The 19,025-nt window shown below is 34.9% G+C and overlaps 2 protein-coding genes across 2 annotated transcripts; one reads left to right on the top strand and one right to left on the bottom strand.

Annotated features, from left to right (window-relative positions):
- Positions 1–1,525: 1,525 nt before the first annotated feature.
- On the bottom strand, positions 1,526–6,802 carry LOC105618253 (probable glutamine-dependent NAD(+) synthetase). Its single transcript, XM_012199793.1, has 12 exons — positions 6,657–6,802; positions 6,190–6,445; positions 5,915–6,107; positions 5,303–5,543; positions 4,589–4,825; positions 4,079–4,194; positions 3,695–3,999; positions 3,402–3,610; positions 2,937–3,162; positions 2,686–2,862; positions 1,772–1,868; positions 1,526–1,554 (listed from the first exon to the last, which is right to left on the bottom strand). The coding sequence occupies exons 1-12, from the start codon at positions 6,800–6,802 to the stop codon at positions 1,526–1,528; spliced, it is 2,232 nt and encodes a 743-aa protein (XP_012055183.1).
- Positions 6,803–9,593: 2,791 nt separating this feature from the next.
- Positions 9,594–18,421, top strand: LOC105618252 (cytosolic carboxypeptidase 2-like). Its single transcript, XM_012199792.1, is given in 16 exon segments — positions 9,594–9,663; positions 10,851–11,074; positions 11,362–11,514; positions 11,900–12,198; positions 12,556–12,702; positions 12,770–12,881; positions 13,581–13,826; positions 14,239–14,571; positions 15,138–15,365; positions 15,724–15,815; positions 15,899–16,130; positions 16,390–16,501; positions 16,566–16,758; positions 17,230–17,454; positions 17,813–18,288; positions 18,291–18,421. Coding segments are annotated over 16 exon segments (3,273 nt in total).
- The last annotated feature ends 604 nt before the right edge of the window (positions 18,422–19,025 follow it).

The following is a 19,025-nucleotide window of genomic DNA, read 5'->3' as shown; positions in this document are numbered from 1 at the left end:
ACAGCGCAGAAATATGCGGGACGCCTGAGATCGACCCCAGAACGGAAAATCACGAGTCGAGCGTGCTACGCACGCAGCTATTCGACACTTCTGATAGTTACTTATCGACTTTATAAGTTAGTACATATTTTTCATAATTTTTAATAATAACATCGTTATATTGTCGTTATATATATATATATATATATATATATCATTATCGTAAGAAACAAGTTATGGAGTTGCTCAAGAGACAGTTAAAGTGTTTGGTTCAAGGTTCCAATCTATCGCGTGCAACGGCATTGTAGATCCCGTAGTCTCTGCGTACCACAGCAAAAGATGTACGTATGAGAGGTAGGCCTGACTAGTTCCCAAGAGACAAAACGAACCATACTTATGACTATTATATGCATTCCAGTTGTACCCGTTGCGCGACCCATGGAATCTGGAATTAAACATCTCTTGAGCATTTTCAACTTGTTTTTTGGTTACATTGACAATTCTTATGTTTTTACCATCCTCTCTAATATCTATGATTGGATTGATTTTTCTGCTTGTCAGACAAAAGATCATACAATTATTCTTGATACAATGAATGAAATTGCTATTCTGAAGCTCCAATCTTCTTTGGATTTAATTATTTCAAATATATTATGTATATGACTCTTGGTTTAATAAGAATGTTTAAAAGAAAGCTTTTCGCTTTAAAAATCTTCATGTATAAATACAGTTTCTTGAAATCATTGAAAATCTTAAATCAGAATGATTTAAGCGAAATAATGTTCAACAGCATACAGTGTCGAAAATATGTCTATGGAACAAAATATCTTTTTCTTCTGTAAAATTGAGCAAATACTGATAAGGCAAGCTATTAACTTGCGATTACAAACCGAGCACGTGCAGATCTGAAACAGCGTATAACACAGCTATACTTTCGGCATTTGTAGACAAAATAGATATATGGAATTTTGAAGAGAAGAATGAGAAAGAAAGAGTAGCTAATGGACAGACTTATTGTGTAATATGTTGTACTATATTGTTGAATCTGTAAATTTTATTAGAGCACGATTGTTATCCGGATATTGGTGTCCACTTATTAATTAGATCGTTATTAATTGTAGCTAACAGCAAAACGTGATTACGCGTTCTTATATATGATTGCGAGAGATAATAAAAATTAATATTGTTTGCATACTCCACATATGTAAGTACCTTGATATTTGATACTCGATCATCGAGTGTGTTCGTGATCGTGTGTTCAATTTCTTAGAAAAGATCGATTTTGGGAGATACAAAATCAATGTCGGAATAAGGATTTACGCATTAGAATCTTTATATCATGCTTTTTATTAATAGAATATTTTTTTTCAAATTTCGCAATACAATTAAAATGTCACAAAATATTCGATGCTGCTCACTCACGTAAGTTTCTTAAATATTAACATCGGGAGCGAACAAAATCCTTCAAATCGCTTCAAAGAGCGAGACTTACATCCATCTATCGCAGCGCTGCAATATCAAAATGATAAGAGAAGAAGTGCTACGGCTAAACTACTACTCCAGGATGCGTTTTATCTGCAACAAAGAATGATGCCGGTGATAACTCTTCAATAAAAGCGGCGAGAAGCGCGGCGGTATAGGTGACACGAAATTTCGAGGCCAGTCATTCGACCTGGCCTGCGTGCAGCTCCGGAAGGGTGGGTGCTTTCGCCGATTATTTTGGCTATTTCATCGACCAAAATATGTTGTGCTTGACGTGCTTCGTTAACGCGCACTTTTTTTGTTTACTCACTGCTGATTACGGAGCTGAATGTCATGTATCTGGGAGTCCGCAGAGCAGCACCCTTACGCGATGTGGATGGCTTCTCTTCGTTACTGAGTCGTTTCACCTGAAAGGAATTTCATTATCTTGAGCATAAAATTATAGAAAATAATTTGCCAAGGATAGCAAGATGTGTTGTTTACTATCTTTGCATTTTCTACGCTTATCGTGTTACATGTGCATATACATATAATATACGGTGAATGCAAAAAATATTTTGTGCACAGGAGAGATTTTTAAAAAAGCTTTGTAGAAATTAAATATTAATTAGCAATTTATTAATAATGAGTATGTTCTCTTCTAACATAAATAAAAAAAGCTTCATGAAGATATATTTATGATTTTAGAAGCTAAATTTCTCCATACTTTCTGGTTTAATACAATTTTTCATTTTCGCTTATTGAGATAATATTATATTTGAATTATTACACATCTTTTTAGATAAAATAATTTTGAGAAATATACAAATCTACTTTATTCTTTGCTAATAAATTGCTAATTAATATATATTTTCCAAAAAAAAAGATATTTTTAATAGATATCTTCTCCAGAGGAATACTTTTTGTACTCGCTGTATATATTAATTTATTCGCTTGCTAATCCTATGTCGAAACATTCGGAAATCTTTTAACATACTGTCTAATAATTTATTCGGCTGGCTCTCGTCGCTGGTAGTTGGACTCGAAAAAAGTTCAGACTTTACGAGTCATTCTGCGTATGATATGATGCCAAGTTCTGTGATGCATGCAAGACTTCTTTCCATAACGCGTCAAATTTTCGCACGTGTGTCTTAACCGCGGTGTCACTTGGCGTTTTCTCTCATATTCTGACGTTTTGGAACTCGAGGCAAGATGAGCATCGATTTTCTCCCGCATAATTCTCACCTGTTCGTCGATCGCCGCAAACTGCCACTTCCATGAGTGATTATAGAGGAAGGGACGGTGATCGAATCGATTGTCATCGGGGCTGTACGACTCTGCGTGACAGGCTGGAGTCAATATCGTCATTTTATGACGATTTATAGCGTAACATCTGTAGAAGTGTTTCACTTTATCAGCAATCTGAAATAAAAAGTTTTTTTTAATTTATTTAAAGAGAAATAGCTGACTAAATTTTGCTCGAGAAGCACACTCACTTCTTTCGGGGTACAATGATCCCACATATGCACGAGTCTGCAAAACATTGTAAAAGGTCCGGCCTTACTTTGTTTTCTTAACCGTCCAAAAACTGAAAGTTCCTTGTAGGTCATTCCCATATCCACTTCATCTAATTGTGCAAGCTGTCCCGCTTGCAATGGTTCCAATTCCGCGGTGGGTGGCGCATCCAGGATATTATCCAAAGCGGATATTCCATGTTTACGTCTGGAATTCAAATGCGGAGAGCAATTGTTACTATTTTAAATGTCTGATCTGTCTTACGTGCAAGTATGACATCGTATGAAATATACACAGTGATTCTTAGTTATAGGAAGATAAAATTATTAAATATTTTAAATTATCATTTAAAATAAAATAATTGCAATATACATTTGCATCAATTTGCTTCAACTTCCGAATTATAATAGATCAAAATTCACTGTGTATATCACTTATATTCGTACCTAAAATATAAAAGGAATTTCTTTAAATCGTTCTTCGCTATGCCACCTATAGGATTGATGTCGGCGCTGCTGCAATCATACTTAGTGAGGTAACCACGTAATGCTTCGTCCACGTTGCCGCTCCCTAACACTAAGAGGCCACCCGGGCGACCTCTGACCCATAACATTAATTGAGCGAATAAGTAAGCAATCACCATTCGTAACCGAGCCTGAAAGTAAAATAGTAGGCATAGAGATGTGTAATTTGATAATCAAGATATTAGTTCTATCAAAATTTTAGATCGAGCAATTACCTGTACATTTTGCAAGGCCAGATTCTCCCTAGGCGATCCACCTTGCACTCTGAATCTCGGTGTCAATTTAGTTACCTGTTGGAAGATTCCTAAAATCGCAGATATCGCAGTATCTATGATTATCCCATGATGATATGACCCTATTTGATTGGCTAACTCAGCCGCTCGAACCTTGGTCTCTGTCGATGAGTTTTCCGTTCCCATATAGCACGTGACGAGAATAGTGTTGCACAATTGCTTCGGATCTACCGGTACGTATTCACAGTCGCCGACGATTTTTCTGATATCCGCCAAGACTTGTGTATCTAAATATACGAAATAGAATTTTCGAAATTTGAAAGAGACTCTTGTAGTTTGAGGGAAGATAGCATAGCTGAGTTTTACCTCCTCTACCAACTGATTCGACAATCATTTCGCACATCGAGTATACGACACATGCTGAAGACGCAGAGTCGACGCCACCGCTCAGTGGTAAGAAAAATCCACCTTGGCAAGATCGTCTAAAACGTAAACATGTAATAATTAAAATTTAAATAATATAACAAGTACGAAGGGTCCTCACATTAATTCAAGACGAAAACTTATATGTGAAAACTATATGTTACAATTGAAAGAAAAATTTCATTTTTTCAATAAAACCATTCGAATTATTTTAATGAAACTTTATGTATGTTTCAAAAATATGAAGGATATCTTTTTTTATTCAATATTAAAAATAAGCAGTGTTTTTAAGAAACAATTTTGGACATATGGTTAAGAAATTTTCTCATCTTAAATTAATGTCAGAAATCATCTCATACCTAAGAACTACTTTACCAATAGTTTTCTATAAACATAGTTTCAGTAGCTTTATGATGATAATAAAAAATAAATATCTTGACCATGTTCACGCACCTCAGATAATCCCACAGCCAGCACGCGGGTGCCATCGCGATTTCTTCTTCCGGAGTGTGATACATGAAACTTGAATGCTCATTATCGCCATATACATCCTGGACTCCGTCAAGTGGTCGATCTGGTGGATTTGAGACAAGATTTTGTGGCGTGAGCGCAAAATCGATTTTCACACGCGGATAACTAGGTGACGTAGCAGCCGCGTGCGATCGCGATCTGATGCTATTTCGGTAATTCCTGAAGAGGATAGTAGAAGGATGTGTTATGTTATTTTTTATTTTATAATATTTTGCGGATAGGTATGAGACATTTTATAATTACTCTAACATCTAATTTCTCGAGTTAAATCAAGTTTTTTAATATTTCAATATTAATGCTCCAAGCCATACTTTGATTTACGCGGAAAGAACAGTTCTGTTGAAGTAATTAAAAATTTACCTAGATATAGATTTAAATATATATAATTTTATTGAACTATTAGAATAATTATTATTCTTTGAGTACAGGACGCTCAAACTGATTGCTAGAATGCCGAACTTTTTGCAGAATTATCATCACGATTGAGCATAATTATTTAGATGGTCCAATAAAATTATTTTCATATTTGTATCTAAATAAATTTTTAGATACTTTAGCAAAATCGTTCTTTCTATATAGAATATTTGAGCACTGATAGCACTATTTATAATCAGAATCCAGATCAATCACCTTTACCTTATATCCTCGAGATCGAATGTGGCGATGGTCACTTCCACGTCCTCAAGAGCGAATTGTCGTCCGCGATTTAATATATTGCCATTGAGCGTGATGCTGGAACCACCATTGAAGTATAATCTGCCACCGTCGCATCCGCGCAAATTACTGAACATGTAGCAGCCGCCAGCCTTGAAAGTAGCTGACTTAACGAGATCCACGGTGATGTAAGCTTTACGTAGCTCAAAATATGAACCGCTTCCTTCCAGAAAAAAATGAAGAAAAAAAAGTAGGGAAACAATTTTCAAAGCGAACATTTGATCTAAGCCTAATCCTCTTTTATCCTTTAATTTACAAAAAAATGTAAGTTTAATCTTTATTAGAGAAACAAAAAAAGAGTACAAAGCAAAAGAATAAAAAAAGAGAGAAGAGCTTTAGGCCGACATTTATATTTAGTTCTTATATTTATTTCTTAATATTTATAAACATAGTTTTAAAATGTCATAATTAATCACAAAACTATTAATTATTTTTAATACATCATTTAAAACGTCTTGTAATAAGAACGGACTATGAATACCGGCCTATTCAGTGAATTGTAATGTCAAATACATTTTGTAACAATGGCATTACCATTCGCGATAATTTCCACGCCATCTAATGACATCGGAATATGATTACTGACTGGATGCCAAAGTTCCTCACATATTTCGAAACCTACGCAGGTATCCCTCGTCGCGATGACCGCATCACCAAACGGCACTACGGTCTGACTGGTGAGTTGTGATATCATTCGTGGTAGAAAATAATCCTCGACCGTACGTTCCTAACATAACAAGAAACGGATTATTATGAATCTTGGATACGTACTATGATCGATCGACAGTGTTACCCTTATATTTCATTACTTTGGTCCAAGAAGAGAACCATCTGGTTTCCCTGTAATTGCCGTCCTCGCAGAGCCGCATTTTCGGCCTGATCAGTAAAATCCGTCGATTCAGAAAGGCTACTCTGCAGTTATATGTCACGTTCTTGTGCATCACCGGCATACCTACGTCTATCAATATATCCTCGCAAACACTAGATTTTAGAAGGGTCGCTAAAACTTCCCAGCTATGGAGTAATGTGTCTGATTCATAGAAATGATCTTCGCAGCTGTAACCACTGTTAAATAGTTTTGTGAAGATATAATTGCAACAAAAAAACACATAAAAGTAATAAAGAGAGAATAACCAATAGTATATAATTTCATAAATTATAATTTCACAATTATATGAAGAAAAAAAATTTTAATCTCATTATAAAAGATATATTCTTCCAATAGGTGACTGATAATTTTTACGGATAACAAGATTAGTTTTTTTCTTCTAATTACCAAATTTCTAGCTCGGGACCGCTTCTGTAAGTGGCACCAGCATCCTTCGCCTCTTGTATACTCTGCAAAATTCTTCTGGTATTCCCATCGAAATCCATCGCCCATTGGTTTAACGTGCACACGGCGACGGTCACTGTACGTCCCATATTGAATAAATGTTCACTGTTATTCTTAAACGAGATTCTCGAGTGCACTTATCTGGAATAAATAAATATACGTTACTTCAACTTCAATAAGAGTTAGTATCGCAAGTTTTATAGAATTACAGTTGTGCAAAATTGTTTTCTCAATTAATAGTTTTGATTGTTCTAAAAATATTTTTTAGAAAGATTATTGAACGCGATAATCGAAGTGATTTAAAACTTATACATTACTACAATAAAAAAAAATACAAATATATTATATTAATATTTATAACTCTTTTAAAGATATGTAAATATAAAACATTAAAAGTCATTGATATTATCGTGAGAAAAAGAATAAATAAATTGGTGCAAGAACAAAGGATGCAAAGAACTAGAACGCGAGAAAAATCAAGACAGACAGTTCAATCTGAGAATTGCATTGATGCCTCGACACTACTATCGTTTCATATGCAATTGAATTTATGGCACCATCATTATCGTGACTGTTAAAAGTCGGCGGTTGCGTGTACGTCTGCTGGAACTTCTGGCGGCAACTTGCCAGCAATTTTATTATCAATTGGAATCCCATTGATCGCTTCCCCGAGATGATAAATTGTTCTGTTCTCTTTTATCCGCGCGTTGATTGATCAATAACTCAGAAAACCCGGCACGGTAGGTACCACCTTACGTAGCAACCCTTACAGATCGTTATCCACCACGCACACATTCTTCGCATATTTGTCTTCGGAAAATTACTCTCAGTCTTATTAAAATGATAAGATATACTGAAAACGTTGAAAAATAGTCGGTCTGGATAAAAGAAAGAATAAAGGAAAAGAAACTTCAAATAAAAAGAAGATATAAACATATATATATGTTGGAAATTTTATGATCAAATCGCACTTTACTATCCTTACAATAAAATAATTATATAATATTCCTAATTAATAACAGGTTAATTAAATGGTTTCCAAAGTATAATTTTCAAGTATCCGTTCATTGTTCTTTCATTGATGAAATTCTTATTGAGAAATATTTGTCATACAAAGAGTTTATACCCTACTTTGCATAATATTAATAAGTCGTACTAATGACACATCGACAACATAAACAAATTTTGTAATCAGCGAGTTTTACACATCTTATTATATATGCCATGATAGAAAGTTAATTACACTGTACAATGATAAAATATAGTTTAATAACGTAATATGATTAAATAAGATAATTATTATCTTTACGGTATCATGTTAAATAATATGCTTTTTATTTCACATTTTTATCTAATTATTTATTTGACAAATTTTATATTACATTTATATTTTACAAGCAACTTAAAAAAAATTTTTGATAGCTCAGATCATACAGAAAGCATGATTTTGTTGAAATATTAAAAAATTTAGCTAGAAACAGATTTGATAATAATTTTGTTAGACCATCAAAATAAATAGAATACTTAAGTGTCAATAATGTAAAAAATTTTAACATTCTAGCAACTAGTTTAAGTATTCATAATTATTTTGATGTCCAACAAAATTATTTTCCAATCAGCTAGATTTTTAGATACTTCAGCAAATCTTCTCCTTTTCATGCAACCACTAAAGCGTTGCTGATTAAAAGTTAGACGTCGATCACGAACGATTAATAATAATGAAGTTAACATAATAAAATTAACCAAAAGTATCACCCACAAAAGGAAACTTGGATCAACAATGCTGCGCTTTTCTTCCCTATTACTTGGATTAATTCATTCTTGATCGTTTCGCTCGATTGTGTCCATTATCGCGCTTAAACTCGTCGCTAGTTTCCGATCAACGAGCTCACATGAGCGTCGCTTACTTCGAAAACGTCAATAGAACGAGTCGAGTTACCGGTAAGATATTATGTCGATGAGCCGCGCCGGCGGCCTTCTCGAACGAGGAGCGGTTAACGAACGATCGTTCCGAGGGTAGCTCCGCCCACGATTCGCGACGGTTGTCAGGCAATCATCTAAGGAATGTTCCACTGAATGTCTTCAACAACGAGCCAGGTTCCTATCCGCGTTTGCTAGGAATCTACCTCCAAGTTTCGCGGAACTCCTAGTACAACTTGCACCCTCTCGTCGGCTGACTCACCTTGGTGAACTTCTACTCGTTCTCGACACTCTTGAGAGTTAATCGATTATTTATATTCTTTGTACGATTCTTCGATCGATTGAGGTGACAATTGAGATATTGAGAAAAAAGAAATACCGTGACATTTTTTATTCTTAAAGCTAATTATTCTAAAATAATTGGATTTTACAAGATCTGTTTTCTAACAAATATCAATTACAATCATTGCCATTTTTAAAACTGTATTTTATAATTTGTTTATTATAAAAGTTTGATACAGTAACTAAATATATATACATTTTTCTCGGAAAAATGGGCACGCCCTTTTTGCACTGACAAGAACGTTAAACAAATAAAGCTCAGCATTGCATAGATTCGCATTTGCTGTTTCAATAATAACATTTCAAGTTATTCTAATAAGCCACAATTGTGAGAGAAAAGAAATCTGAGATTATTTAAAGTGTCGGAAATATAAAACCATCTGACGTGCCCTCGCGAAAAGTGGTGCGGATTCTTGACATGTGGATCACGAAAACGTGGGAATGAAAAATCCGATTGTCAAGTATCTCCTCGGTGAGGAAGTGCCGACGAGGGAGGAATACACGGACTGGCACGAGAATATTAAGGGTGGTAAATCATCGCCGATGCTCGCCATTGATGCTGACAATCGCGACGAGCAAGAGATCGACGAGAACGAGACCGATGAGAGATAACGAAAGATGAAGGCGCTATCGAGCAGCAGAGTGAAAGAGCTCCAAGCCGTGCTGTTTCCGGTTCAACCCATTCCAGGTGAACTCCTTTAACGAGGATAATTGGGGGATGATACAGAATCAACAGCAAACTCGAATCGCTATTTATTCGAAACAAATTAATTCTCTATAATACACTGAAAATATACGTTATAAATTATAATCGCTTTCGATGTCAACTATATACTTTTTTACATACAGAACTATAAATATCTTTATTATTATTAACATTACAAATAACTGTAATAAAAATTGAGCTCCTGATCGTAATTATTTTATGCATGCAATTAGCAACAAACACTTTTCTTGCAAGTGAATTGTAATAAACAAATGACTTTATACTATATTGAATAATAATTTGTGTGTATTTTATATGTATATACATGGGAAGAAATTTTGCTAACTGTAATAAAAATTTAGCAAGATACAAATCTGAAAATAATTTTCTTGAATCATTAAGATAATTATATAAGATGCTCAAGCATTAGGGTGCAAAAAGTGTTGATATTCTAGTATCAACTTGAACGTCTTAAACGTCTTAATTTCTTTGATAATCTATTAAAATTATTTTCAGATCTGTGTCTAATTAAATTTTTTAATACTTCAATCGTTCTTTCCGTGATATATTTATGTTTTTATACTCTTGAACTATGTAGTAGTTCCTGCACTTGAAATACAGTTTTTATGCTGAAGGAATATCATATGCAATATCATATTATCAAATTGATTTTGAAATAGTGGAAAGAATATGATATATTCATAACAATATATGATCGAAGTGGCGATGAGGTCGCGAACCTACGGACATTGTACCCGATCATCGATCCTCTACTGTATGCAACATAAGATCGTGTTTCATTCTCTCGAAACCTAACGCCAATTCACCGAACTTCTCATTATGACACGCGAATAATTTAATCCGTAGGTCGGTGTAATCGTTTTCTATTTTTGCTCGTTTACAAGAAAAACTGCTTTGTCTTTTTCATTAATATTTTACGCATATAATCAAGATAACTAAGAAACTATTTAGAATGTTCCAATGGAAAATATCGAATTTTCTTAAGTATCATTTCGATTAATTTAACGAACAAAACTCAGATCATGAACTTATTTTTCTCATTAATGAATAAATGAAGTGAAATAAAAAATAAATTATATTTCCAAAATTACAAATATATAACTTTATTTTAAAATAATTGTAAGAATGGATTTTTTTTAATAACGTAGGTGGCATGCTCTCTGATCTAACGCCGCAAGATTTACAAGTATCTCAACTAGAACGTTACGAGAGCTCAGCTCTGAGACGAGATGCGGAATCGGCACTGTTCGCGATACCTTTGGATCTATCCAGACATCAGTACTCGAAGGAGGCCCTTCGAGCAGTACTTGATGCACGTTGCATCGTCGACGGAAGCATCCAGGAAGCGGCCAGGTGGCCGACCGAGTGCCAGGTGAAAAATGATGCACCTGCACCGTTTTTCATTTCACTTTTTCCGTTTTAGTTTTATTTCGATGAGCAGCCTTTCTCTGAAGACAAAATGCCGCGTATCGCTAATTCATGGTATATAATGTTAATTGCTCTACTTACACGAATTACAATTTTGATAAGAAATGCTTTGAAGTTTCTTACGGAGATAGACGATGTCATTAATTTAGTTCACATTCCGTTATTATGTTAAGCTAGTTGATATAGTAATTATGTAATTATATAAAATTAATCGAGATAATGACCTCTCAGGTGATCCCAGAAAGAGTTCGTCACATAGAGTATAACCCTGTCACACCGGAAGCCTTCTACGTGTCAACCGGAAAGGAACCGAGACCCAAACCAATCGGTGACGCGCTTGGAACGGTGATATTTCGTTACTGCCCAACTAACGTTACTAATTACGTAAGTCACGATATAATCTATATTTTTTCTTATATTTATTACCAGAACCGCCGATGGTGTCATTTTGAGTCCGCTAATCATTTCAATTTTTTTCTTAGTATTAAATATATTGTACAAAATATTAAAAACGTGAATAAAATATATAATAGAAATAATTTTAATGATATAAATAATATCAAAATAACTTTTCATTAACCGAAAACAAGAATAGGAAATTAACAAATTTGGCATGTTTGACGATTCTTGCGGATATCATCGGTGGCGGTAATTCTAGTGATAAAGCGATAATTGATTCGAGTTTGTTTGAGGACGTTAAAACACGAAGCCGACTGAGAAATATTTTCTGTTTGAGAATTTAGAAGATGGGGGCTTATTATTTCTGCAGTTTAGCCGATCTTGCGTAGGCGGTAACACAGTGTTACCGTTCCACACGGATTTCCCCGGGGAATCAACTGCGTGTGTCAATGGGAACGACATCTTTTTCGTCGCCGAAGCATCTCGGCCGAAAAATGACAATATGGATTTACAGTTTGAATCGCGATTTGAGTCCGGAAATCTTGGCAAAGTAGTAAAAATAACCGACACATATTACCAGCTCTATCTAAGAAGAGATCTCTACACGCAGAGGCATACACAGTGGTACTACTTTAGGGTATCAAATACAAGAAGCAGAATCACATACAGGTATAAAAAAAAGATAGGGAAAGCAATCAACTATGCATTTTCTAAGAAATTGAAAAATTAAAAAATTAATTTAAATAAAAAATTTATCAATTTATCAATTTATCAATTTAAAAATACAACAAAATGTTAAAATACATAATTGTAATAAAAGAAGCTATTTTTATTAGCTGTTTTGTATATTTTAAAGATTTTTGAAGTTAAATTTAAATTAAAACTTAAAATATATAAAACGCAAGCAAGATTGTGTATTTTAACGTCTCATTTGTGTAATCAAGATTGCGTTTTAACAATTGTGTATCTATTATCTTAATCCAAATCAAATAGAAATCAATCTGAAAAGTATTATTAAAATTGCAGGTTCTCAATTGTAAATATGTGCAAAGAAGAGAGCCTTTATAACGAAGGCCTCAAGCCTCTTTTGTACTCCACTGAAGACGCTCGAATTCGATCCGTAGGATGGAGAAGATGTGGCGACAACATCACGTATTACCGAAATAATGACTCGTAAGAGAATATTATAATGCCATATAATGCGACATAGATATAAAAAAATAACACAAAATTATTGCAGAAGCGATGACGAGAAGGAGAAACACACGCTGACGTTTAACATCTCATTTCCTCATGATCGTGACATCGTTTACTTGGCGCACTGCTATCCATATACCTATACTGATCTACAGGTAAAACAATCACGAATAGAACGATTTTGAAGAATTAAAAAATTTAGCTAAATCTGAAAATAATTTGTTGAGTCATCAAAAAACAATTATTTAAGAAATTCAAATGTGAGCAATGCTGCAAAAAGTTTTGATATTTTTGTAATCAGTTTGAACATCTAAAATTTAGTTAGATACAAATCTGAAAATAATTTTGTTAAACCATCAAAATAATCAAATTATGTAGGATGTTCAATTGTTGTATTTTGATAACTCAACAAATTATTTTCAGATTTGTATCTAACTGAATTTTAAATACTTTAATCATGTTTTTATGCGGTATTAAAAAACTCACTGTTCACTCGTAATCCTACAAAAATATAATAGTTAAAGCAACTGCACTATTAACTGAATTAAGTAATTGTGAAAGTAACGCTAGTATCTCATTTTATTTCCATTAATTCTTGTTTTCCTGTCGCTGAAAGAAAGCAACATGACTGAATTAGAAATGCTTTCAGTAATTACTACGCGGAATCTTCTCACAAACGCATATCGCTCGCGGGACGAAGTGATATTTACTTCACATTCTGTTCCCTCCTATCGCGATTACCATCGCGAACAATTCCCAGTCTCAGCAATTGTATTTATTGCGTTCCGCCGGTAGATTAAATCTCTATCTCCTCGGGATCTACCTCTCTAATTGCCCGTATAAACCTGTTCCAGGAATATCTCGGTAAGATCGTGGCTGACCCCACAAAGACGAGGTTCGCTAAATTGCGCCTGTTGTGCCGCAGTCTGGCCGGAAACGGTGTGTATTATTTGACGATCACCGCACCGACCCACGACGAAGACGTGCGTAGGAAGCGGGGCGTCGTTATCACGGCTCGGGTGCATCCCGGTGAAACACCATCGAGCTGGACGATGAAGGGTATCATCGACTTCCTCACCGGTGACACGAATCGGGCTAGAGTAAGACGCAATTTCGCAGATGGGAAGAAATATGGTCTTGCTGAAATATCTAGAAATTTAATTATATAGATACAGAAAATAATTTGGGATCATCATAATTATGTAGAACGCTTCTAAATATTACTGACAATGTTGCTGCAAAAAGTTTTAACATTCTGGCAACTAATTTGAGCGTCCTACATAGGTAATTATTTTAATGATAAAAATAAAATTATTTTCAGGTCTGTATCTAATTAAAATTTTACACTCTTCAGCAAGATTGTTCTTTCTGTGTATCGCTCCAGATCCAAAATATCGATAACGCGATTTAAATAGGTTATTACAAATATCATTATTGAAATTTGCTTGATATGATTGAGAAAATTCAGCTATGACACTTAATGATTGACCTAACATCGCGTGATTATCGCAGGAGCTTAGAGAGAGATTCGTCTTCAAGTTGGTGCCGATGTTAAATCCAGACGGCGTCATAGTGGGTAACAATCGGTGTTCCTTGTCCGGGAAGGATCTAAATCGACAATACAGGACAGTGATGAGAGAGAGTTACCCGTCTGTCTGGCATACGAAGCTAATGATCCGGAGGCTCTTCGAGGAATGCGGGGTGGCGATATACTGCGATCTCCACGCTCACTCGAGGAAACACAATATATTCGCTTATGGTTGCGAAAGCAAGAGGACAGGATGCAATGGAAAGCTGTCGGAACAGGTGTTTCCGTTGATGCTTCATAAAAACGCAGCTGATAAGGTAATGTAAATGCACACATACGGGGGAGGGAGTTGAGGAGGAAGGAATATCACCAGAAATCGCACAATTAAATTATTTATAATTTTAATTCTTTGATCAAGTTAAAGGAAAATTGATAGCTTTTGAAAATTTAGGGAATTTTTCGTATCACAGCGATTTTTTAAGACTCCTGTTCACCATACATGACATCAGAGACAAGAAAAATAAAAAAATTTTTGTCAACATTTTTTAATAAAACAATATTTGCAATAGAAAAAAAGATATATAAAATATCCCTTTGTGTTTCGATAATCAATAAATAACTATATTTTTGAAATTGAATTATGCTTAATCAAAAAATGAAACAAACTGAATTTATTGAGAGATTTATAATAATTTTATTCTCTTCTGAAATAAAGGAGATTTTTCGGTATATTTTACAAGTCACTTTATCAAATGCAAATTTTAATATTATATATTTTCAAGAAGTTTTATTTTTCTTGTCATTAGTCTGAAGATCCATAGTGAGTAAAGAGTGTCTTGACGCTGATTATTGTGACATTAGCAATTTCGTTTTATGATTTCAGTTCTCCTTCGAGAATTGCAAATTCCATATCGAGAAGGTGAAAGAAGGCACTGGCAGAGTGGTTGTATGGTCGATGGGCATACAAAATAGTTATACCATGGAGGCTTCTATGGGCGGTTCTAAAATCGGCTCAAGATGCGGAACGCATTTTTCTACTCAAGATTACGAACAGATCGGCAAGGCATTTTGCGAGACCCTACTTGACTTTTCCGATCAAGATCTCATGAAGGTAACATTATCCGATTAATACTTCAATCACATTTGTTTGAAAAAAAAATGAGACTCAAATAACAACTTGTCGCTTAATTTATCCTTGTACAAACAACAATTAAACGCAAAATAAAATTAAAAAATCAAATCGACATCTATTCGATGTTTATGCACTTTCTCGGATGGACTTGTATCTCTTTCTTCTTCTCTCTTCTCTCTCCTCATGTAAGTAATATCAAATTAATTCAATAAATAAAACTTATCATACTGCTGTGAATTAGAAGCATTTGAAAATTATATCATTTAAAAATTTCTAATTTATGTAATTCTAATGAATCAGGATGAATGATGGATCTCTCGCAAACTTGACTCGATAGGAAAGACTCCGAAATAAAATTATAGCCAGATTAGCGAAGGAGGGATCCAATGCTGAAGAGCCTATCAATATCGATTTGACCGATTATTCAAGGTATATATCCTTCCTGATAATTCATATTTTATTTATCCTATATTATCTCAAATAATTTATACAATTAAAAAAATCTTTTCTAGCGACGAAGGAGATATCTCACAGGAGAGTTTCTCATCGGAAGAGGGTAGGATTGAGTACATGGATGCTGCGTGGTCCAGCGAGGGCGGAGAGTTCTTGGCGAGTCGCCGTCGGTATCTTTGTGTGCCACCACCGTCGCCGACCTTCGTCCCACCGAGAAGCGTCGGTCTTTACAGAAGAAGAGCACGAAGGAACATCGCGGGAAGAATTTATTTGGAGCGCAAGAAAAATCTGGTATATATCGCTCATTTGCTATAACAACAACATAATTTAAAAAAATGAAATTTTCCAAAAAAAATAAGTTTGAATGTTTTAAATCATTAAAATTTTGTATAATATTAATTTAAAAATAACTTTAATGTTATAATTGATTGATGTAGAGAAATAAAAAATTATTTTCTTTTAAAATTTGTTTTTTCTTTATATTTCTTTTTTTTTGCAAGCAACTAAAAAGTGACGTTAAATATAATAAAAATCGTTATATTGTCAATAGGCACGACGAGCGGTAATGGATTTGCCGACCACAGATCCAGGTAGCGATCTGTGTGATCTGACCGACTCGGCTGATGAAAGTTTTGTTAGAAGCGAGGGAAGAGAATATGATGGTACGAAATCGAAATAAATAATTATATCGGTTTATGTTATATGTTGTGCATGCGTGTCTTACAGATGTATGGAAAAGTACGCAACAACATCGAGAAGAGATAATCGAACTCTCCGAGCGAGAGGTAATCGAGAAAGAAGAACGACAAGAGAAAACATTGGTCTTACCGGAAATTGTGAGACCTCGCAGCGTATCTTTTGGAGAATTACTACCACGGAAAGATCACCGGAAGACTCGGCAACACCCGCGATGTCTTCGGTACAGACTATTTCTTTACTAAAAATATAAAAATATAAGAAGAATTCATCGACAGCTGCCCACACATTTAATCATAAAAATAATTATGTTGAATGCTTAAACGTTGATGACAATGTTGTAAAATATTATAACAATCAATTTGAGTATCCTACATAATTATTTTAATAGTCCAACAAAACATTATTTACAGATTTGTATCTAGTTAAATTTCTAGATACTTTAGCAAATTTTTTTTTTCATGTAGATATACAGATAATATTCGGAAGATTGTTAAAATTTTTTTTTACTTTTAAACGGATTTCCTTTGCAGAGCAATGTTTATTTTATTTTGTAAATTTATTACAAATAGCTATTTAGTTTCATCAGTTTTTCGATTATTACCTCGTGATCATCACAGTTAATTGGAACGAGTGAACAGTGTTCATCATAAAGAATGCGTTTCTTCATAAAATCACGAATTGTGTTTGTCAGAATGCTGAGAAATCCATCGCCGGTATCGCCGACTAGCCAAGAGGTGAGAATCAAGCTCACATCTTTGAGACGGCAGATCTGGACTGGCGTGTCGACCAGCACCGCCGCCGACGAGAACAACGAAGCGGAACGTCTCGTCGACACATTTGTTAAGATACCGTTGAGCTGGGGTGTCTCCAGACACGCTCTGTTGCACTATCCCACGGACGGCGAGGTCACGTTAAAGTGAGTCGATTTATTACTCAACTTATCGCGCATACAGCATCTATAGAATATGTTCGTTGCATGTTTCGATGAAATTAGATATATGCCAGAATTTTTTTATTTATTACATCGCATGTGTCGATTTCGCAATTCAATGTGCTTCGAGATTCTCCGCGAAGAGGAACTGAAAAATGTTCTAGTTAAACCAATAGAAAAACTCAACAGTAGTTTGAACAGCATTTTAGTAAGGCTAAATAGAATCATAACTAGTCTGTTTAGCTTCAACCAAAACGGGTTGGACCTTTTTGTTGGTGTAATCAGAACATTTTTCTATGTGTACGCATAATAAGTTTATGCTTTGGACGCATCATCTTTTCAGGCCGCAGTCCAAGAAGCCGCAGTCGCTTGTCTACGACGCGGACGACAAGGATGACGCGAGGAAAACACGAAAGAAATTGCGGAATGCGTCCCAATTGAAGGCATCCGCGCGAACAGACGGGCAGAAACCATCCAAGAGGAAGAATGCGAAGCTTGATTGGCAACGAGCAGTGAACCTAAACTCCCGGGGTAAGGATGCAAGAATTACAAGAACCTCCTCTTTCTTGACGATTGAAGCGGATTCGTTGAAGCTGCTGGCCACGTCAACGGTGTCCAAACAGCCACAGCGACCGCAGCGGAAACTCGAGTCGCGCCGAAAGTTTCGTGGTGTCGGTGCGGTGGCCTCCACCTGCGTCGGCGTCGGGGTGAAGACGAGCATCGACGCGAAGACAACGAGAACGCGAGCGTGCCGTCGCGACGTCTTCTGCGAGAGTACGACGTCGGACGATGACTCGTCAGATTCGGGCAAGCCGAAAGTTGTAAAAAAAAACAGAAGAAGAAAAAGCAACAGCAACAAACCGTCCAACATCCGCCGTCGAGGAAAACAAACAGAGGAACTGAACAAAGCAAGCGGGTCTGCAGCGCGAAGACCTCGCGCAACAACGTTTGAGAATTATTTTTTTTAACAAACTGCGAGACTGTATTGTTAGTCCTCCTTATTATTTGAGATTTTGAATAATTTGAAGAAAATCTCTCCTTGATTATTATTATCATTTTCTATTTAATATTATTAATCCTAATCGATATTTGCTTCGAAATTTAATTCCTTAACTGATTCTATTCGGGGATCCAGTGTACTTTAAATTAATATATTTTTGCTTAAAGGTAATTGAATAATTTTTTTCATTTTAAGGATTAGAATTCGAGGGATAAGATTATGTAACTTAAAATTATGTATGATTGTAAAAACACATTTGATATAAATTTTTTACGTAGTTAAAGAAAATCTTCCAGGATTCGCGAATACTGATTAGGGTTAAATAGTATAATAACACAATTACACACTATATTAATATAAAAGTTTAGTATCTGATATTGATTAAGACGTGTGAATATAAAACTGTAAATATTGTAATTATAATTTCACGACTCGCTTCTGCCAATATGAATTAATTAAATTAATATCTATTTCTTCCAATGTAGATTAATTTTAATTTCGGTTTATGTACTCTTTTATCTTTTCCTCTAATTCTTAGAATTAGAAAAAAATAAAA

The sequence above is a fragment of the Atta cephalotes genome (assembly GCF_000143395.1).
Source record: "Atta cephalotes unplaced genomic scaffold scaffold00016, whole genome shotgun sequence".
Lineage (NCBI taxonomy): Eukaryota > Metazoa > Arthropoda > Insecta > Hymenoptera > Formicidae > Atta > Atta cephalotes.
This window is presented reverse-complemented; position numbering and strand designations above follow the sequence as displayed.